Here is a 23,005-nt window from a genome sequence, read left to right as displayed (position 1 = left end):
TTCTTTCTAAACGATCATAGTTTTGAATATGTAGTTGACTGCTCGATCGAAAGAAAGATCATAAAAGCAGGTTTTTGGCTGGCTGTGCAGTTGCAGCTCATTTTTTACTTCATACAGACCAATTTATTTTTCATTCCGAGCAAAAATCACGGAAAATATGCTCCTGTATTTTATTTTGTTTCAAAGTTGTCCCTTGGATTTGTCTTATTGTTGAATTAATGAAACAAAACTTCAAACAGATATGAGCTGATGTGAAACTACATTTCAGATGGAAAAGATGCAAACTGCCTGGCTGGATTGACTGGAGAGCAGTGGTGCAGGAATTACTCAACATTTTTCGAAAGTAAAAGTACAAATAAATAGAAAAAAATGTACTCACATAGAAGTAAAAGTACCAAATTAACTGTTCTACTTGTGAAAAGTATTAAAAGTAAAGGCACACTTACTGAGTGCAGCCATTTCCCTAATGCAACTGTCCACTACATCATTCTCATTTTCATCATTCTACTTTCTGACTACTGTGTATTTTTTTTAATACAACAACACTACTGACTTTGTCATATTAAAAAAGAATGCTGCTGATGATGATGCTACTGAAAACATTTCCACTTGAATTCATGGCATGCGTCCTCTTCAGAATCCATATCAGCTATTTCTTCAACAGTGATCCTGCTGCTGATGGAGGCGGGGTCTAATGTTACCTGCATTTAAAACTATAACGGATCTGAAAGGAGAGGAGAAGGTTTACTGATGGAGTAAAGGTGAAAAGTTGCCGAAAATATGACCAGTAGGGACGGTTGAGGACAGGATACAGTACAGCCTCTTGAGCTAGTGAATGCAAGTGGATCTGTGAGCAGGGCCATGTAGGATACATGCATGACTGGCAAGAATCTGAAGAACAGGTAGACAGAAGAGAAACCCAACCAACTGAAGACAAGAGTTAACTAAAGAAATTGCTGGAGTGTGAGCGGCATGGGCGATCAGACGATCTGGTGCGGAGGAAGTCTTTATATTTTGCAGCGTTTTGGGAGGATGATGAGCTGATCAGAGCCAGATTGCTGATAGAGTGAAACGCAAACCAGGGACAAATGAGAAACACAAGGGAGCACAAAACATAAACTCAAGGAAAACAAGGTGCGGTAAAACTTTTCCAATAAAGATGACATCAATTTAGAGTTTGAGTTAGATCGTCACTCTGCTTCACCCGTGAGATTCGCTTTTTGCAAACGCAGGGCATTTATTGTTTCATACAGAACATTCTGCTATCACATAAAAGTAAGAAGAACACAATGTTCCTTTCATTGGATTGTCTAATAACACTTTATCGTTCCCAAACTCCTGCTGCTTAATTGCGTGATTATCTTTCAGTCACAGGATATAATGAAGCTAGTTAGTCCAAGGTTGATTATATTTTCTCCGAGGCGACCCTGCGAGAATGCTGCTGAGATGATTTTGCAGTGATTATTTTGGATATTTGTTAAGAAACAGGAAATTTGTTGGTTTTATTATCTGAATGTGAGATCTCATAGCACCGAGTTTTATTGTTTGATGTGTGCAGCAGGAGCAATCTTCTGGTTAATGAGACAATGAAAGAGTTTCCAATAAAAAGAGTTTGCGTGGTCTCTGTATAGTGAGTCGAGAGATACAATTACTTGAGTGTTAGGTGGTCCATGCTCACCTGCTTTTTTCCATTATCTAAACTGCTTTTGAAAGTCGTGGGGGGAGTTCAAGCCTCCCAGCTGATACTGGGCCAGAGGCTTGGTATAGCCTGGACAAGGGGCCAGCATATCGCAGGACTAACATACAGAGACAAACATGCAAACAGAAAGACCCCGGCTGACCTGGGATTCCAACCGGGAACTGTGAGACGACAGTATTAAATAACTTTTAGAATATTTGGACTGAGGCACTTCACATGAGATGTCTCTCACCATTCTTTTCCCCTTTGAGAGAAGAATCCTCAAACTAAATGAGAAAGCCTTTAATTTCCTGAGAGGGTGCCTCCCTGGAATCACTCATGCAAACCTCTGAGGTGCAAGTCCATCGGATGTGACCAATCTTGGTTGGCCACTGGCGCAGGTACAGCCCCGACACAGCACAGCACAGTCCAATTTGGCTAAGAGAGTGTTGCAGATTGAATAAACTATTAGGAAGACAATGCAGTATCAGCATATTGCATATTGAGGAGAGATTCAAGAAGGGCGAATCCCATCAAGTCCTCTCACCCCTAGTCCAGGCAAGATGGGAGGCACAAGGTCACAAGATAAGAATACACTGTATGCCTTTACTGTGTTCGCCGTTAAGGTTTTCTGTTCGAATTCTATTTGGCTTCCATGCTTGTGGAGTTTGCATTTTCTCATATGTGGGATTTCTCCAATTACTTTGGCTTCCTCCCACAGTCAAAAGACTTGCAGATCGGGGTTTGGTTAATTGTCGACTCCAAATTCTCTGGGGGTGTGGATGGTAATGGTTGTTTGTCTCTGTAGCTGTGCTCAGACATGAACTCTACGTAACAGATACATTTTATCAAACATTTTATTTATAGCACATCCACACGTGCGTCGGCCCACCACCAAAAGCTATGGAATCTCCTTAGAAGTTGACACCTTCGATAGCGTCTGACACCAGTTTTCCATCCTGAGATATTTGTCTTCTTTTTTTTCAGTTTTGCAGCCGTTGCATATTTGAAAAACTGACACGTACATTTGCATTTTCACACAGTCTGGATCATTTCAGGACATTATCCAGAGTTCAGTGTATGTCTGAAAGCAACTTATGTGTTGGCCCTATGGTTAGCTGGCAGTCTTTCCATTGCAACTCTACAAATTTTTGCGTGTTGTTGAAACTGTAACAAATATTTTCCTGTAATGGTCTGTTTCTATCACATATTCTTGCCCCGTATGTAAATAGAAGTGTACGAAAACAAAAAAAGGAAGCCTAGCAGGAGGTTTATGAATATGCAAACGTGCAAACTGGAGGGTCTGCCAGAACTGTGTCAGCGCAACTGTCGGCGTCGGGCCAGCACAAAGCTAATTAAAGCTTAAATGACCATCGGTGAACTTCCCAAGTCTTTACTATACTGTACTTGAGAGGATGCAGCTGCAGCAGTGGTTTCACCGGCCACCACACTCACTGCACCACCTCACACTGAGTCGGATCTGACACAGGGAGCACATTGCACCTTAATGACCCATTCTTGAACTGGTCAATTGGAACATGTACCAGTTGGGTTTCCATCTGAGCTGCACACAGGCATTCCCCAAAATAACAGGATGTTAAATATCGCTGATGCTGTGCTCCTCTCAGCAGCTGGGGGGGATAATAAATTTGAGCACTGGCGACGTGGGGTGAATTCAATTTGCCTGCAGACTACTGGGATTAACCTGTGAGGGCAGGCACTCTGGCTAATGATGAGCCCGCAGTGGTTTGCTTCTCTGCTAATTAAATTAATGTACAGTTACGTGCAATTCCTACCTGTCAACCAATCATAGTTCTCCTGTTTCCTATTAACAAAAATGAGCTGAAGCAACTTAATTCACAGTTTTTTCACAACTATTTTCTCCATATTAAATATCGAATTGATGTTTACTATTGTTACACTACTTTAATTTAATTTTGGTGATAAACTTTTTCTAAGGCTGCACAGTGGAGGGATCTGGTTCCAATCCTGCGCTGATAAATGCACAAGGACTACGGGGGGAAGAAGTCCAGTCAGCAACATTGATGAAACATTTATACGATGAAGAGGGAGAGGAGGAAAACGGAACTTTCACACCTACCTTGTTTGGCCTGGACCATAGGTCTGGAACTTTTGACGGAGCGCAAGTGGCACAAAAGTAACATAGTGAACAGGTTCATTATAATTTCCATTCAAACGAAAATTATTTTGTATGTACTTTATCGAAAAGGTTAGTGACTACAACAGCTGAATTGACAACTTGCCAACAGTACAGGACGTGCATATGTTATACAAAAGTCTTTAGCTCGCTCTATTGACTGCAATGTGAAACCAAAACTGGATCAAATTTAAACTACTTAACAAAGACGTTAACCCTGGTCCTATTTAAATCATTCAGGTACCCTCAGAGCTGGTCGTACGCTGATCTGAGCCAGCCCTATTATAAGCTTTATCAAAAAGGAAATTTGGAACATTTGTGGCTTTGAGGGAAATATCTCAACAACTATTACATTGCCATGAGATTTGGTACAGACATCCACTCCCACTTCAGTATTTAAAATAACTTCTGACGTCACTGGTACATTATTGCATGGTACCAAACAAAACCCATGGCGAACCAGCTGGAAATGTATGTTTGTTTTGTGTGTGTTGTTGTGGTGCTTGCACTGTGTTTAAAACATTCTTCCTTCCCTTGCTGGTCAGAGATCATGAAATGCTGGTTCACATATCAATCCAATAACCATCCGTCCATCTGCCGGGGGAAATTCCCATGAAGCTAATTAGCTGCTTTATTTGGACAACATGTCAGAGGAGTGGGTAACCTGCCAGAGCCTGCACTGGACTGATAGTAAAATGAATACTTTTACCACAGATGTTCTGCTACTCGTGCGGAAAATGCCACGTCAACCTGTTTCACTTGTTTCAATTATAATCCTCTGAAATGCAAGATGTTAATTTGACTGTGTGTCTCCTCTCCTCCAGCTGTGTCCCTGGCTCTCGCCCTGAATGGAGTCTTCACAAACACCATCAAGTTGATTGTTGGCAGGTATGCTAAACAAGCGGAAGCACTTCACAGGCTGATTTGGAATGTTAAGCAGTATCCTCTGAATAATGTATCTTTAGACTTTAGACTCGATTTATGTTTGTTTGACAGGGAAATGGGATGCACATTCTACAATTGACTTACAACTCCATTTTTTGTTTTTGATTTCCAGGCCCAGGCCCGATTACTTCCTGCGCTGTTTCCCAGATGGCCAAGTGAACGTGAAGATGCTGTGCACCGGGGAGCCCGATCTGGTCTCAGAGGGACGCAAGAGCTTCCCCAGCAGTCATTCCTCCTGTGAGCATCAGTCAGCTGTCCACACAGATCCCTGCCAGCACTGGCAAAACAATGTCCAAAGATAGCAGGGCTCCCAGTCATTAATACTGCATATGAGTGTAGCTGCTCACTCAGTTTGATGTCCGTGCTCCGAGCAATATTTCACACGTTTAGAAAATGCTGACTGGGCGTCTCGGAGTCGTTTACCTCACATTTCAAAGGGATGATCTTGTTGCTGTCTCTCTTCAAAGGTAATTGCACCGCGTTGCAATGAGTTATCGTGCAATTTACACATCCGGAGGCGGCTTGTTTGGATGGTTGTGGTAGTGGTTGATTGAGCCCATCATATTCAGTCTTGTGCACTCAGAGGATGTGTCAGTTTCATCGGATTCCCTGCTGTGTTCAGCTGTGCAGCCCCATGTGGGACAGGCAACATCTTTCTGACCATATTGCTTTCCAAGCTGTTTTCGCTTGAGCAGAGTGCTAAATTATTCACATGTTTTCTCTGTTGTCCAACAGATGAATGTAAGTGGTATACAGGGAATGTCTGCTGTGTTGAAAAAACTCTCAGCAGGGTGTATGCGGTGGTGTATAAGGCATGTGAAGACTGAATCCAAGGAAATAAATCACTTAGTGGCCTTAAAGCATTTTTTCTCGTGAACATGGACCTCAGGAAACTCCACCAACAGCAAAATGATTGCAGTGGAATTACACTGAACCTCCTGCGATCTATTATGCAAAATGCAAAATATATATCCTCCAGTGAGCTGTGCTCTGACTGGGGGCGCACTTTATATTTATATTGTTTGCTTTTAATCACAATTCCTATTAAATTTCCTCTCTGGATGCACATTCGCACTTAACAAGTTAATTATGTAGAATTCATAAACACAGCAGGTGTAAATAAGCCCATAGCTGCGTCCGACTGAAGCATTGGAAAAGCCAAAACGTGAACACCTTGAACTTGTGTCTTTTTTTTTATTCCAAATTCTAATTACATTGAAAATGTTCTAGGGAAGCTGAGGAAGAAGTATTCTTAGGAGGTGGAGGGTGTATGTGTGTGTGCATGTGAAATGGTGTGTGAATATGTTTAATTGTCATCCTGCTGTGAGTGTGTCTGCCTTGAACTGCCCTTTAAAAGGCTTCAAATCAAATATTGGGTTATTTGGTCTTTGTGTATTATAATAAGAGGGTATATACTATAATTAGTGAGATGGTAGAGCTGGTCAAAATTGTCATTGATGTTGATTTTCATTGTGTGATACCAAATTGTTGTTTTAGCACTTAAAGTTGCACACGTTCAGCTTTAGAGACACCTGCTTTCAGGAGGAAATGTTTTCGAGGTGCTGCCGAATCCCAATAGAAAAAGCAGAGAGGAGACATTGCTCTGTAATTCACTACAGCAAGGTGAATGGATTACATACATCTGCAGGGCACCTCTAATAGCCTTATGTTGCTGTGCTGTGAGTGAGAAAGTGATTGAGGGAGCCGTGCAACTGGGACACAAGGAGCACCCATATGGCAGCGTGGCCAGGGGAAAGACACAAAATCCAATTTCCTGTCCGTCTCCTTTTTCACCGGGACAAAAGTCGTGGATGAAAGTCTAAATACTCACCCAAGTTCAGAGTTTGATTAGGGCAGATTTTTAAAGCACACACCATAGTTTTCATGGGCTTTATTATATTTATGCCCAAGTGCCGGTGATCATCAGGAACTCCCATAGAGAATCATTTCATCCGTAGAACACCTCAAGAGAATCCTTTGACTCACAGATTAACTGATACGTTTTCAGTGGTCAAAGGCCACGGTGACCTCCTATGAATCTGGAGAAAGATGTACGTACAATTTATTTTTACGCTGCTCATTCTCTGTGATTACTTTATTCACCTCAAAGCAAAGTCACAGAAATTGGAGGAGACTGGTCCCAGAGGAAGAAAGTCAGGCTCCTTCAACAACATAGGCAGTGGTAAAGTCCCTGAAGCAGGCCCTCCAGAATTAACTGCAGATCGTCTGCTTCTTATTCATATTCATCTCACCATCTCCCCCTGTGCATGTTGAGTCCATTAGATTTGATCAATTAATAGGCACTCTTAAAACCCATCTGCCAGCTTTACCATCTACATTCCCTCCCATGAATAAAGAAATCCTCCAGGAAGGACCTAATCAAATTGCTAAAACTATCTACATTAAATAGCATATCCTGGAATGTCCATCATCTGAGTTCAGTGTCTAGGGATGCAAAGTGATCTCTCCTGTGTTTACTCACTCAGGCCCTCAGTGTGTCTGGAGTGTGCTAAGAGGTGGGGGTTGAGGAACAGCTTGAGTAGGAGTGCAGCAATTATACGGTGCTAATAATGAGCTCCTGCTCAGGTTTTGTATGATAATGGATGAAACAGCCATGGTGCCCCAACGGTTGGTTAATATGCATCACTTTCGGTCCGAGGGGTGTCCAATTGGTTTCTACAAGAGTCAAAGGTCAGATTTGGAGGGTGAGAGTTGGAAAGGCTCGGAGATGGAAACCAGCCACATATGTAATGTAATCAAAGACACACGGACCTGCCCAGGAGGTCGGTGGTTCACTGACAAATATCTCATCAGAAAGAAAGGGAAGAAAGTTATGGAGACAGATATTTATTATCCAACCTCAGGACTTTGCAGTGGCTTTGACCCAAGCATTGTTTTGGGATATGCAGCCAAATCCTGAGGTTTGAAAGAAAGATTCACACCTCAGGATTTGGCTGCATGGCTGCTTGGTGGATTGCTCAAAAACAGGATTGACAGAACATCTCCTAATATGCTTTGTTTTTACTGTTGCTGTGTCTCTTTTTACCACCCAGTCCCTATCTCCATTTATTCATACATCTTTATATATACATTTATTTGTCCCAACACATGCACTGACATGCACAGGCACACTCATGCAGTGTAGGGAAACCTCTGCTTTTAACCCATCTGGTGCAGGACACACAGAGCAGTGAGTGACCATGTACGGCGCTCGGGGAGCAGATGTTTGGGGAGTAAGGTGCCTTGCTCAGGGCCAGTTGACAGGGTAGGGAGAATCCTCTTGGATTTTTGGACAGATCAATCCAGGTTCGTCTTTTTGTTGTTTCTCCATGGAGTCGAACCAGAGATGAACCAGAGACCTTTTCTGCCCATAGTCCAAGTTTCCGCCACTAGTCCACCGGGTCTGCTACCCTGCTGTAGCCAACACTCCCCCAACTTACTATTCATGAACACATTACACAACGCAAAGGTTATACAATAATCAATTTATGTAAGTAATTGTATCAATTGGAGTGACAATAAAAACATACCTGGATGGACAACACCTGGATCTGTTCGAAAGTCCAAGAGGACTCTCCCTGCCCCCACTTTCTAAGTGCCCCTGAGCAAGGCACCTTACTCCCCCAACATCTGCTCCCCGGGCACCGTGCATGGCTGCCCACTGCTCTGTGTGTCCTGCTGTGTTCACCAGATGGGTCAAAAGCAGAGGACAAATCCAATCCCTCATTTGCATGCAGTGTGACTGTGCATGTGTTTGGGATTAATAAATGTATCTTGTATCTTCAATGAAGAAACCAAAGACAAACATTATTATTTTCTTTTCAACTTTACAGCCACATTAGCAGTTATGTGAGGCTTTATAAGTTCCAAGGTCATTCATTTAGCTAAATACTAACATGGGGACAGGGCTAACTAACCCTGTAGTGTAGTGGGTACAAATCATGGCCAATGTTACTGTAAAACATCCTTTGGAAACACACATGTCATAAGTAAAAGTCATGGCAATGAATGGAACATGTCTTCAGTGATTTTCTTTACAATCCAAACTGAAACCTGCTGCAAGAATATTAGTCTACTTCAATATGTCATGCTACTCTCACACCTTTATACATCGCATGCAACCAACTCTATGAAAAAAGTAAACACAATACAAATGTATCAGATTTGATGATGATAAGGGGTCACAAAATTATAAAATATTTGTGAAAATATGAATTTTGTTCCACACTCTATATTGTCTACATTATCCCAGAGTCTTTTGGATGGAATTCCATGTGCATCAAATATTTTGCATTGCTACTCACCCAGTAAGAGATTTGATGAACCTTGGTTACCTTGGCAACACACAGGAAATTACCTTGTTACTAATCATAGCTTCCTCTGAATGAGAAATTGCCCCCAGTCACATTTCTTAATCTTTTTATCAACATGTGTACAGAAAATCCCCCCATTTCTTCAAACATTGCAGATATGCTGCTTTAGTAACAATTTCTTAACAATCATTGTGATTGTTTTGAAGATTGAAAAAGCAACTGCACAGCTCATCACTCCCATTAGCCGTCTTTTTTAGTCTCAAGGCTTTTAAGTGCATGAAGTGGATTTATTTTCATGTTGTTTTTTCTCATTGTCTCCTCGTCCCTGTCTTCTGGCCGTCAGGGACTTCTGCTGCCTCCTGATGAGAGACCATCAGTTGTTCTGGGTATACCTGATATTCATCGCATAACCTTACTGCTGCAAATATATTGGACGAGTTCATTATGTTAATGTCACATGTAGAAATGTGTTTGTTTGTCTCTTTAGATGGTGTGGGGAATATTATATTAGCTATCCCCTGCTCATGTATTATGCATATCACCAAAGCATTTCTATTAGTGTTATCCTAGTGTTGTTGTCTCACCGTGTCTGCAAATATTTTGTCTTATATAGAATGAAAAGAAGGGATTTTTTTCGTTTACTGCTTCACTGCACCGTTATTTCTTATGATACCTTTAATAATTCAAATGCAATTTTGCTTGGTTCAAATAGCAAATCTGTGTTAGAGATCTAATTAGCTAAAGAGGACCTAAAAATATTGTATAGTTGCCATTTCCTATCTCTATCTTATTTTAATTTATTTGTCATTGAGGCTCCTAATTGCATCAAAACAAATGAATCATCAGTTGTTTTGTTTTTATGTTTTTCAATGAACCCAGACTAATCTTGACCTAGTTTTTTATTTAAACTTCGGTTACAATAGCTCATATTTGAATTAATATATTTGAATGCTTCACAGATTCACACTCACTGTGTTTCTGTGGTTTCTTCTGATGCACAAACACTCACTCACAGAGTAACTGGGACTGTAGGTGAATAAATGTATTCATCGTGTGAGGGCTTGTTGACCTGCCCTTCGGCACGTCCCTGTCTTCCTCTCAAGCATGCTTGGATAAGCTTCAGTTCCCCTCACTCCAATTGATAATTGGGGATGGTGGGTATACTGGGTCCTTCCTTGATCCTGAGCATTGATTTACTGTCTTTCATTGGTATAAATTAAAGTTATTTTATTAGTGATGTGGGATCAGCCATGCAGAAACTGTAAAAGGTGTCTCGGAAATGCCCTCATGTAAAACTACTGGGAATTTCCCCCAATTTACAAAGTTCAATCAAAACACTGAATATGTCATTCACAGATAATTGAGCCCCTGCTTGCCAAATGAGTTATGTAATCGTCTTAGCTATGGTTAGAGCTATTCAAATGAATGTTGAGTGAGCTGCTGGGTGATTGGAAATGTGAGGAGTTCGCTCAAAAGTCAGATGACGGGCAATGAGGGATGCTGTCAATATCACTGCATGACTTATTGTGTGATGGTCATTGGTGGTAATAATATTCTGATTTCAAGTGAAAGTACCACACAATAACACCAACCCGAGATAGGCAACAGCAGAACCAGAACTTTCACTTTAAAAATCAAAATTCTCTGCAGAAATCTTGTTAGAATGCTGAGCTATTTTGCAATTGGCATGTAAACTGTCCTTGCTAAAAAGACGGCTGATTGTACAGATTTTTTTCTCCATCAATTATTTAAACCCCAAAAAAGTTTTAAAGATCCTAGTTATCCTTTGAAGGATCGGCTGCAATGTGGAATCCTGGTGCCAGACACCACAGGAGTCTTTTCCGTCTCCATACATTGGCTGGTTGGACGTGTTTGGGCGGCATGTAAACGATCAACAACATATTTGGCCAGACCAGTCATCATTTTCTGGCTCTGTTGTTATGCCCCATCTCCACACCCTTCACCTCTGACCGATTCTGAATATTTGATGTATAAATGTGTGTGTCGGGTCAACTCCAAAAAAGCATAACGATATTTATGTTGTTAGTTTTCATATTAAACTGGAGGGACTATAAATAATTATTCAAATAAAAAATCAATTGATGTCTGCATCTAAAAATAAAGTCTAACAATTTCAACACATCTTAACAACTGAACAGCTCTTACACCTGCTTGTTCAGTGACAGAAGAGAACTCTAGCTTGACCTGTCAGTTTTTTTTTTGCTGCTTTTGACACAAGTTACAGTTTTGATCTGCTTGCAGTTTAAAACGCAAGCAACTGGTCTGTGAGCTCCCTCGGCCGCTAAACCAGCGCTGCAATGGGTAGAAAACCTGCGATGGTCAAAATCTGTCAAAATCTGAAAATTCGCAATGATTTATCGGCTATAGGTCTGGGATGGTGTGTGGCTGTGGATGCTGACCCCAAAACCCCTAAGAGTGACACTAGCAACAGCAAAAACCATACAGATCACTACACATACCATTATAGAATACCGACACACAAAATTAAGGAAAGTCGGAGTAGAAGAACATTTTATTATATAAATGCCATGATGCAAACTTGTGTTAGTTATTTACGGCACTGTATAAATATATCTTTTCAAATAAAAATCTAATGTTAGCCGATCCCAGCCGCCCCATACATTGATGTAAAGTGCCTAATGGGAAATGTACAGGTGTTAATTGAGTCATCTGTTGCTCCCTGACATCAGAACAAGCTCTGAGACAGCAGGACGTTTGTCTCTCCACCGTCCTCCGTCTCAATCTGCAGGCTACACACGTATCATACAACCCTAAGTACTCTCGGCAAACTCGTGGGTTGAGTGACAAATGGGCAGGTGATGGGTGCTGAAGGGGGCTGTGAGGTCCACTGCTGCGGTAAACTAATGACCCCCGTCTCAGCACCATCTTTTATGGCTCCATCACACAACGTTTAATACACACAGTTGGACAGCCGCTGTTTCTCTTACACTAACGACCATCAGCCAGGACCCCCTTCAGCACAGCTCGGACAGCAGCTCGCTCACGACTGTTCCTCGGTCTGGGCCGTAGTGTTCACCCTGCCCTCAGGCTGTCTCGCCATTGTTGGGCCTTTTTAAAGAATACCTATAACTATGTATCAACTTCAGTCCAGTCTTATCTTTATAAGGCATTGATTTCCCATGGAACTTAATTTAGTCCTGCGTGTTGGCTCAGGGATGCTCAGTGCTGCCACGTACACACTTGCTAAACAAGTCTCCTTCAGTGTGTGGGTTGTGCTTTGTCTGTGTGTGGATGTGTCTGTTCGTCTCCGCCTGCTCTCAGGCACCTGTCGCACACTCTGAATTTGGTTTGGAGACTTTTGCCTGACAGACTGAAGTTCCATCGCTCAGTGAGCTCACCTGCGAGTGGCTGGCCACGCTGCAAAACTCCCATCTGCCTGCTTCGTTATGTTTTTTCTCTGTGAAATGCTCTCTAATGAAGATATAGTTGTCCTTTCCATTGTTGATTTCACCCCGTCGCAAACTTGACGGCCACACGGGGTGATTGACTTTTACAAGACAGACCCTTTGCGGTTTATGTCTTCGCCGATGAACAACAGGATTGGTCACAGACATGGGGAGGGTTTATAAAGTGAATGCTTAATATATTGTTGAATTATCACCCTCTTGTCTTCTCTCTCTTTCTCCCTTTCTTTGTCCGTCAGTTGCTTTCTCTGGTCTTGGCTTCACCTCCTTCTATCTGGCGGGGAAACTGCAGTGTTTCACGGATCAGGGTCGAGGGCGTAGCTGGCGTCTCTGTGCCATGGTGCTGCCCCTCTACAGCGCCATGATGATTGCACTGTCCCGGACTTGTGACTACAAACACCACTGGCAAGGTCTGCCTGACAACTCCTTCTGAATAAGAATCAGATGAATGCTGCATGTTCTTAACGTACACAGTTTTATATCTTTGTGCAGCTTATTTTAATCACACGTGGCTTAAGGCAGTTTTATAATTATTATATAGATCATTTACAAAGCAAACTCCTTGTGATGCCTTATTTTAAACAGCTACTTCAATCACACATATCTTAAACTTAATCCGCCCGGCTGATGAATTCAGGGAGGACCCCAAAACAATGTAGAGAAAAATCAGGCTCAGTCTCGTGCTTATTGGCCCAACAGACTGAACATTGCATTCGATAAGACTGCCAGTCTTAGCATAATGACAGTTTTTGATTTCCTGAAAACTGCCTCAGATAACGGTGAGGTGGCATTTAATTCCGCAGCCTGAGAGAAAGGGACAATTACAAGCTTTCATATCTGTTGTGGAAGAACTGGAGGGAGACTGGGAGGGAATGAGGTAAGCACATGTGGGTGGTGTGTGGGAGAGAATATGTGGTGCGACAGCTCTGTCATATGGTGTTAATTAGTTTCAGAGAGCAATATGCGGCTTGTGAGCCGGGCAGCTACAAAACTTTGTCTTTTAACGACAAATCATCAAAAGCACAACGCAGGTTGGAGTCGCAGGCGAGCGGTCCACTTTCAGAGTCTTCTTAGTATTTCTTAACTCTGCACATATTTGTTCTGCTGCCTCTCACAGGTTTGCCGGGGGATCAGTTCCAATGCACTTGAGAGGCCTCAATCTGCACTGAATGTAAACACAAACCTGAACTTCAAATCAACGTCTCAATTAGGCCACCAAACCATTGCATTGCATCAAATCATATTCTATTACATTCAGCAGACAGGGGTCGATGAAACATTCAAAGGGCAGGCTCATCCATTGTAAAGTTCTCCGCGGAGGAACAATCGATGATATACTATATTTCATTTCCCTCCAATAGAGAGACAATAAAAGGGAGGCCTATGGAAAATGTAATTTTGATATCATGAAAGCCTCTATTTCAGCTGCTCCAGCCACCAGCTGGCCATGTCATTTTGATCTATACGGAGCAATATAGGCTTTACAATCAGCCTGGCAGTGTGATAGTATGCAATGTATCACAGCTTATAGGGAGGTATAATACAAAAGTGTTGGGTATATATGACAAAGTGACAGACACAGCATGTCCAAGAGGCAAGTGCTCAGTCGAACAGATTCATCATCGCACCATTTAGTTTGCTGTCGACCACTAAACTAACCAGGCATGATGGATTGCTCACTGAAAAGCTATAGAACAAATTAAGTAATTTGTCTAATTAATTGTGTTCATTCTCAGCGCAGGTGTTGCCTCCACATATGCTCAAATTAAATGTGGATGCAGACCTTAAAATAAAGGTGTTTTTGTGGCTTTTGCAGACGCCTTTGTCGGAGGAGTGATCGGGTTGCTGTTTGCGTACATCTGCTACCGCCAGCACTACCCACCCTTCCTGCACATGGACTGCCACCTGCCTTACGCCACTCTGGCCAACGCCGCCCACGTGCCCTCGCACCCACCGGACGACCTGCAGCCCACTGACAATGCCACCACCCTCCCCCTGGAGGGCCTGACTGAAGGTCCAGTATGACTAGTGCCCACCACCGAGACAACCCCCAACCCCCTCACGAAGCCGGAAAGCCCACCCCCCCATCCCTAGTGACTGGCTGGCTCTCGTACACATTCAAGTGGACATTAACACCTACATCTTCGTACAGTCACACTCCGGTGACACACATTCTTTTCGTGTTTATTCTTTTAAAATCGGGCTCTTGCTCAGCAGCCATGAGAGTCTATATTTAGATGGGATGTATGAGAGGAGCCTACGAATATGGGACATCACCACTGAGAGGGAAGAGAGAAAAGCATGTTGAAAGCCTGAAGAAAGCGGTTTTGCTAATGGCTGTGAGGGAAGATGAAAATAAAGCCAGTCTTTGCTGGAAGTCTTCGCCTAATAAGAGATGTGGCTGGCAGCTCGTTTTTAAGCCGGAGCACATTCAATGTTTTGCTATTTAAGGACTGGGACGGCAAGTTGGGGGTAACCCAAGAAATCCCATTAAAATGTCACAGCAATCAAACCATGAAATCAAACCACTGTAATTAAACTAATTAGATATTGTGTGTTTGATGGCACAGTTGGAAACAAATTATAGAATCCGAGAGCAATTCAGCGACATTTTGAGTGTTTCAGTTTGACTTTCACACCCTGTATTTTCAGAGGGAACCAATGTAAGGACATGGGGAACTAGATTCATATCTTTTCATTTGCAGTTGATCATAGTAACATAATTAAAGATATTAGACAAATATATTATAGGAAATGAGCGCTGGTCTGCGTTTCCAAACCCTTCTAAAATGACTAATCTACCTTACTCCGTTTTTAAACCTTCCATTTAGCTTTCCTGTGCAATCCTGGACCCACCAATCCAATTTTATTTCTTCACGAGCCCTGAGTTTTCCACGTGTTCCCTGGGGTTGCCCATGGGTGTGGAGCCAAATTGTTCCTCAATGAGTGCAATCAATAAGTGGCAGGTGGGAATGGCATGGCGGAAGTGTGTCTGGACAGGCACAAACTCCAATCTGATCCTGCATTAATCCTCATTAAGGGAGGTCGGCCACCGCGGCTTATGAGGACATGAGGACTATATGAGATGCCCCACGGACTGCCCAAGCATTGCAAATGGCTCTCAGCCCAATGCGGTCCCATAAATGGCCAATCTCACATTCAGCAGATGACAGGCCAGAGCCCGGACAGCGCGTTTGATGTATTAGTCATCCATTAATGTTCTGGTGTTTAGGAATATTTCAAGCCTTCATTTACGGACACTGTGCTGAAACGAAGCAAGCACCAAAGATTTGTAGCTTTTTTTTCTTTCAGCTCGATCGTATGCACCCTCTGATGTTTTATTTTTATCAAACATGAAGCATTACTGGTTCCCTATCATCACTAAAGCAATTTGTAGCCTCTCACAAGTTTTGTTCGAAATGACACATAATTTTGTTGCCTTAGTTACTGTGTCTGTTTTGCCATTGCTGTGACATTAATGGGAAGGTGCCTGGTCATCTTATCTCTAACCCTACCAAGCTACATAGGAAGGCAAAGGTTGTTCGGATTTGCACATAAAAGTGGAAAAGGGGGTAAAAAACAGCATCAAAACATTAAATGGATGTTTGAGTCTAATCTAGACTTTTTACATGTTTGTGTAAAAAGCATCAGTGGAGACTTGTACCTTCAGCTGCAGTTTGCTTCCTGTGCTCGCGGCACAGGGAAACGCAACCACGACATTCACTGCGAACAAAATTCCTTTAAACATCATTTACTGAAATCAATAAGGCCTCTATCACTGATGCAACCCAGTGGCACGTTCTTAAAATTGTATGTGTGTGTGAGTGTGGGGTTGTTTGCAGTACACCAATGCAATATGGAATGAAACTTTACAAGGGGGGAGGCGCTCGACTCTGCTCGTCAGACTCTGGACTCGAAGACACTGAGGAGTCCAGAGAGGAAACTGACTGGGAGCTGCTGCAGAGTCTGTCAGCCAGCCCTGGATACCAGTGACGGAGAGGTTCTGACCGCTCGAGTCAGATTCTTGGATGAATGGATTGTGACAGAGACGCGTTATGTTCTATAGAGCTGCATTCGCCTGACTTGGCAGCCTGATGTCTGTACCTTGTCATTAGTTCTCTCCTAGTAGATGTTATGTATATTGGTAAAAAAAAAAAAAAAGTATTGTTCAGAAATTGTGTCTGTAAGAGTATTTTGGCTTTGGTGCTATAGATACTTTTGTAGCAGTAGGCGTTACTTTTTTTCGAATGGTGGAAGAGTACATTTGAAATAAAAGTTTTCTACCTAAACAAAATATATATATATATATATTAAACATAATTCTGTTTTGTTTTTAGTTTTTTGAACCAAATGTTCAGAGGTACTATAAGTAGTACGGCCATGTTGAATAAAAAATACTGAGATAAGGAATAAATTGGAATTGTTGGAAAAGAAGTAGCAATTTTTCAAGAAATATGTTGTAATATTACATGATGAAAGATATGAATTTGTAATACATTTACCTTAAAAGGTTGGAATTTCACGCAATTGTAGGATAAAAAAGATAAAGAGATATTACGGCAAAGAAAAATTATTGTATGAGAATAAAGTTATAATATTACGAGGAAAAAGGTGGAATTTTATGAGAATAAAGTTATATTATAACGGTAATCTCAGATTTATCCCCTCAACCTAGCCCTAATACAATGCTGTATAAAGGACACCACTGCTTGTGAATTATTTCCAACCATTTCACCATCCCAGAGACTGATGGGATAAAAGTAAGAAAAAAATATTATAGAATGATGAAACTCCAGGTGTCTGAAGAAAAAAAAGCGTGAAAGACTTATGAATCTCTTTTCATGGCATGCCGGTTCCATTTGTGAGAAGAGTGTGTTTTCTATGAATACGCATGTCTTGCCTTGAGAACTCTTTGAGCTGTGTTTTGCTGTTTCTATACTTTATGTACAATAAAAGACTGCAGCTGTGTGAAATACGTCCGTGAAGAAAACAAAGGAGCCTAATGTATCTTGTCAAAGTGTGACCGCTGGAGTCTGCATTTGTTGTTGCTACAGGAACTCTGAACTGCTTCTCATGCATCCAACACATCGAGACAAGTCACGGTCTGAGGATGTTCGTGTGGAGACACTCCACCCTGTCATCACATCCTTGGTGTTGCAACATTAGCATTTATTATATACAAACGGACAGTCTCACATTGTGCAGCGGCAGACATTGGAATGAGTTGCATGAGTTCATTTTCAGTGAATTTATACTTCAAAGGTCCTGCTGACAGACTGCTGTGTGTGTATGGGTGTGTGTGTGTGTGTGTGTGTGTGTGTGTGTGTGTGTGTGTGTGTGTGTGTGTTTGTGTGTGTGAATGCAACTGTGTTCTAAGTGTGTGTTGTGACTTTTCTTGCATTAGTTGTGTTACACTCTTGTTTAGGGAGTTTCCAATAAACATATGTATGCGTAAGACTGCCTGATGCTTTTCATATGAGTAGGATTCAACCAGGCCGCTGGAACCTTTCTAAAGTATAGAGAGTAAATGAGTGTAAAAAAAAAACTTGACAATTATGAAGCCAATATATATGACAATATATCATAAATAACAGATGAGTAATAAAAGTAAAACCAAATACTGTTATCAGATCAGGAGGCACAGACACCTAACAATACATATGTGAGAAGTGACTATAGGTCAAACCAAAAGTTAAAATCTTATTAGTGAGGAATAGATGAGATGTTGTGTATGTTGGATTGATCTCATCAGATAAGTTTTGATCAGTACCATAGAGTCTGATGTGAGGCGGCAGAGTTCCAGAGTCGTGGTGCAGAGCAGCTTAAGGCTCATAGTGCTGAGTTTAAATGTGGGGACAGAAAGAAGAGCAGCCGAGGAAGAGCGCGGGGCATGAGGGGATGAAGAGGGTCCGACTGATGTGAGGGAGCCAATTAAAATTAAATTTATAATCTAAAATCCAGGCGATCACCAAAGTTATGCGATTCTCTTTGGATAATTAGGCTCCCAGAAGTAGCTGCAGAGTGAGCGCTCGTCTTTTTCACGCTTCTCTCAAGGGTTAAATCATTTGACTCTGTCAGGTCGTATGGTTTGGTCCGGGAAAGATGTCTGCCACAGATACAGGCAGCTCAGGACCTGGACCCTGGATTAGTCTGAGGCTACATCCACACTTATACAGAGTTTGACTTTTTTAAATCCAGTTTCATAACAATCTGCCTGAATTTTTGCTTCGTATCAGCAAATATCTCTATTAAATACTAAAACACCTGAAATCTCAAATCACCAGTCAGGTACCGGGTGCTGAAAGCAGGAAGCCGATTCTCTTAGTTGCCCAAAATACAATGAGTAAGACGCAGCAATGCAGAAGTAAGAGCAGGGAGTTCTCTGGGTCAACGAGTTGGAACCGTTACTTTTTCTGCTCTTCCAAACTAAAACACAACCCCCGCCCTGTTTCTAGGAGTCTTTGGTTATGTGCTTTAAAGCTTTGGAGTATTTTGATCACCAGGCATGAACAGATATAAAGTAGTACTTATGACATAGAGATGGAGGCGGCCAGAGGAGGCGAGGTGCCAGGTAACGTTACCTTCTGCGATGTAAGATCTGTTTGTTTTATATCTAGTGTCTGCAAAAGTCCTGCTGCATTTAATTTAATGCATTGCACGCAGTAGCTTAAAGGAATTTTGAGAACCCCATTCAATAACTTTGCAGCTCAATAAAACAACGGTTTGATATTCTATATATTAAAAAAAGGAGAAAGTCATTGAATTCAAATCTGTTTTGACTCACATAGTTCTTTGTCGGGCACGACACGATATAATCCGAGATTATTTCTTCTGCTCTTTGTCAGTGCATCGAGCGTGCAATCAGATTGGTGTTTTGTTTTGAATGTATTATCAGCTTTTCTGCTTTATTACACAGAGACAGCAGAGTGATGAGCAGAGTGATGAGCAGAGGATCACATGGCTCGGCTGGGATTTGAGCCACTGCAGCATGGACTCAGCTTTGGTACTGGTACACTCTTACTACCTGGCAGGGGTGGATCCAGGGGCGGGACCGGTGGGGCACTGGCCGCAGCTGAATTCTGATGGCCCCTGAAGTGCACCTGTCCAGTCAGTAGTCTTGAAATTAACTTACATTAATAACAAAATATATGACAATTTGTTAAGATTTGTCTTTTTCTTTTCTAAGGTTTATTGAAGAACACAATGTGAAAACCCTTTGATTACATATATGAAATGATGTGTAACTTGTCTCAAAGCTTTAGAGCTTTTGCTCTTCCTGAATCATGTGTCGTGCATGGACATGTGTAAACTGTGGCCCCTTCACGGCCCCTGATAGAGACAAATCCTAGATCCGCCACTGCCTGGGCTTCCTGACAATGTGATTTCTGCCTCTGACTGAACAACTGCGACAGTATACCAGCTTGCATACCAAATATATTACTTTCAAATAACATCAGTAATTCGAAAAGTCATTTTGAGTGGCTCCCACAAGGAATCCCTGAAGGCTTTCAACACACATGGCCTTGTTCCTCATAAAAACGTCTTCCTCTGAATAAGTCAGAGGAATAAGATCAATAAGGTGGCTGTTCACAGATGTTGTTCCCTCTTCAGGGCATCGGTAAGCCGTCGCTATGTGTCTATTTTCAAAACTTGTTAAAGTTTGATGGTATTTGCAAAGTGCTATAGGCCTGAAGGAGGGCGAGGGCAAAAGGAATGGAGGGAACGCTTTCAAATATTCACTCTGCTGATAGACAATGTGCGATTGATGCATGATGTCTGGTGAAAACCGTCCAATCAGAGCCAGGAGAGCTGCAGAGAGCCTGGTGTAAGGCCCGAAGGAGCCTGGCTCCCCCTCACACACTCCAAACATCTGAACTGTTAGAGGTGACATCATTCATAGGCAGGAAAACACATGACCTCATTGTGAGCATCTTTAGAGTTAATGATTGTCAATTGTCCCGCGAGGGAAATATCACATACATTATTTGGAGTTGACAGTGTAAAACGTTATATTTCCATGGCACACTTTGTAGTTTCACACAACAGCAGAACACCCACACAGCAGCAATTACTCATCTCCAGCCACGGATGCTCCTCAGCAACGATCCCTTCGAAAGCTCACAAGAAAAACACGTGCTGTGATATCATGTATGCCCCTGAGGTAAATGATCGGACAAAATACAATTTACCTTAGGAGGTGAAATGGAAGCGAGGTATGTGTGTGAATGATTAGAGCGCTCAGTCAAAGGCAAGTCTGTCATCCCCCTAAACATCCGTATTGTTCTCCTGTGAAGGGCAATTCTGCTCCCCTGGATGAGCGCTGCCATCATCCCAGTGAAATCCACCTGGATCCAATGCATCAACAGTCAGCTGGCACCTAATATCACTTAACATTGCAGTGCCCTTCAAGACGCTGAGCATGTCAGCCCTCCATCATCCTGCTCAGGGTTTTCACAAACCTGTGGTTGGTCCACATCATGAAGGAACAGGGATCGTTAACATGGCAATTAGGTTTTGTTGATGCTGATGCAAGATACTAAACAATTAATGAATGTCAAACTATAGGGTTTCTCTCTAATGGGACTTTTTTATCAGATGGCATTAGAAAGGCCCTGGACTGGAACATACTTTGAAGATATGCTGATAGCAGCAGCTGGATTTAATTAAAAAAATGTTCATTTGGTTAATGTACGTGTTGACAAGGTGAAAATCAGAACCATTGGCAGAACAAAGGTGTCCACAGACGAATTGAAGAGCAACTTAAGTGTCTTTTCCTGGAAATTCAAAAAAAATACCTATAGAAACCTTGGAGGCGGAGCTAAAACATGCCAACGTTGTCACTCTCCCCCACACACACAGACATTATAAACACACACACATGCGATATACCAAGTTGGTGTCAGCCTGGATTTCAAAAGAACGCAGATTATTCAGCATTCCCACTCGAGCTGTGTTCTCTTCCCACAAGCAGTCGCCGGTGGCAGAGCGACTCCCGCCTTTATCACAGGGTGTCAACCTTTCCAAATATATTAAAATGTCACGGCAAAGAGACGTTCCAAATGGTCGACTCTAACCCTGAAAGGACCAAGGCAGTTTGAAACACTATGTGGCTTTATGAGACATGTTCAATACCATAAAGGTCGATTTTTTTTTTTATAAATGTGGTAGTAAAAAAACATTGTCGTATCTTTCAAGCCGCAGTGTCTTGTCGAAGTCGGTGTTTGAAGAGAGGAGACGCGGACCCAGAACTTGCAGCATAACAGAATTTATTACACAGAAGTTTCACAGGTCAGACGGGCTCCATGGTATGCCCGGAGAAATCACAAAGGCCAGATAGTGAAAATCTAGATCGCATTCTGCCAGGCAAGACCTTTTAAAGAGGAGGTGTTGCAAACAAAGCTATAGATCAAATGACGTAGCACATAGGGTCTATGCCTAAATTTGGACATGTTTTTAGTAACTTTAAGTTGAAGTCAACCGCTAGATCTTTGCTCCTCCCTTAGCAGGCCAGATACTGTACGATAGGTCAAAGATCATTCCAAAGAGGGGACCAAAGGACCCTAACACATGGAATAACACTTACAAAGCCTGAAAACATCAGAAACAAGTAACTCAAAATGGTAGCATGCCTTCATGGTATATGACCATGTTAGAGCTGAATATACGACACCATCATCAAAGAACAGTCATTTAATTTAGTCTGCAGCTCAACAGGTATACGTGGAAGATTCTCTTTAATATATGAAAACACACTAGACTGGAAAAAACTAAGGTCTCCTCCAGACATGTCTGAAGAAATATAAAAATAATTTCTGTTTACTATTTTTTTTTTCTTAAAAAAGGTGATTAACCCTTTAATGACTGAACCTCCTCCATTCAAATCATTTGAAACAAAGGAATTGATTATTTATGCCCAGCACAATTCTAGTTTCACACCTGTGTCCCTTCTTGGCTACAAATCCAGGTAACACTGCAGATTTCAGGTGAGCACAGATGAACTCTTTCACCCTCAGCTGAAGAATCTGAAAACTGCCTTTCAGTGTCAAACTCTGAAAATACATCATTCTGCTCGGTGAAGGCCAAACATACAAGAGTTACCCGGGGTAACTTTAGTTTTTCCTCTATTGGAGAGTTAGTCATAATGTAGCTATGTTGAGATATTGGTTGATACAACACAAGCTTTAAATAATAAACAACTTTTTCTCTCCGACTGCAGCCCATCATTTGGAGTCTTTAGTTTGGGACATTTCTTAATAATGAATGTGGATCTGGATTTCGAATGAGATGGTAAATAATGGAGTCATTAGATCGGCTCATAATTAATGAAGCACACAAGGTATGTGGCGTTTTGACCAATATCGGGAAAAAACGGAAAACTGCTTCGCTCCCAGCAAGTCAAATAACTCAGTTAAAAAAATCTTGTTAAGGGGAAAAATCATTCACAGTAATGACTTTCTGAACTGTG

The 23,005-nt window shown here is 41.9% G+C and overlaps 1 protein-coding gene across 1 annotated transcript in view; it reads left to right on the top strand.

Moving 5' to 3' along the window:
• Nucleotides 1-17,960, top strand: part of plpp4 (phospholipid phosphatase 4) — a 46,926-nt gene extending 28,966 nt beyond the window's left edge. Inside the window, exons 4-7 of the mRNA XM_062400409.1 lie at nucleotides 4,661-4,724; nucleotides 4,894-5,018; nucleotides 12,780-12,950; nucleotides 14,357-17,960. Of these exons, the coding sequence (XP_062256393.1) occupies nucleotides 4,661-4,724; nucleotides 4,894-5,018; nucleotides 12,780-12,950; nucleotides 14,357-14,565 (569 nt within the window). The 3' untranslated portion in view covers nucleotides 14,566-17,960. The remainder of the gene's footprint in view (nucleotides 1-4,660; nucleotides 4,725-4,893; nucleotides 5,019-12,779; nucleotides 12,951-14,356) is intronic.
• The last annotated feature ends 5,045 nt before the right edge of the window (nucleotides 17,961-23,005 follow it).

Source organism: Platichthys flesus, chromosome 12, assembly GCF_949316205.1.
Source record: "Platichthys flesus chromosome 12, fPlaFle2.1, whole genome shotgun sequence".
Taxonomy (NCBI): Eukaryota; Metazoa; Chordata; class Actinopteri; order Pleuronectiformes; family Pleuronectidae; genus Platichthys; species Platichthys flesus.
Note: the sequence above shows the minus strand (reverse complement) of the source record. Positions and strands in the feature narration are given on the sequence as shown.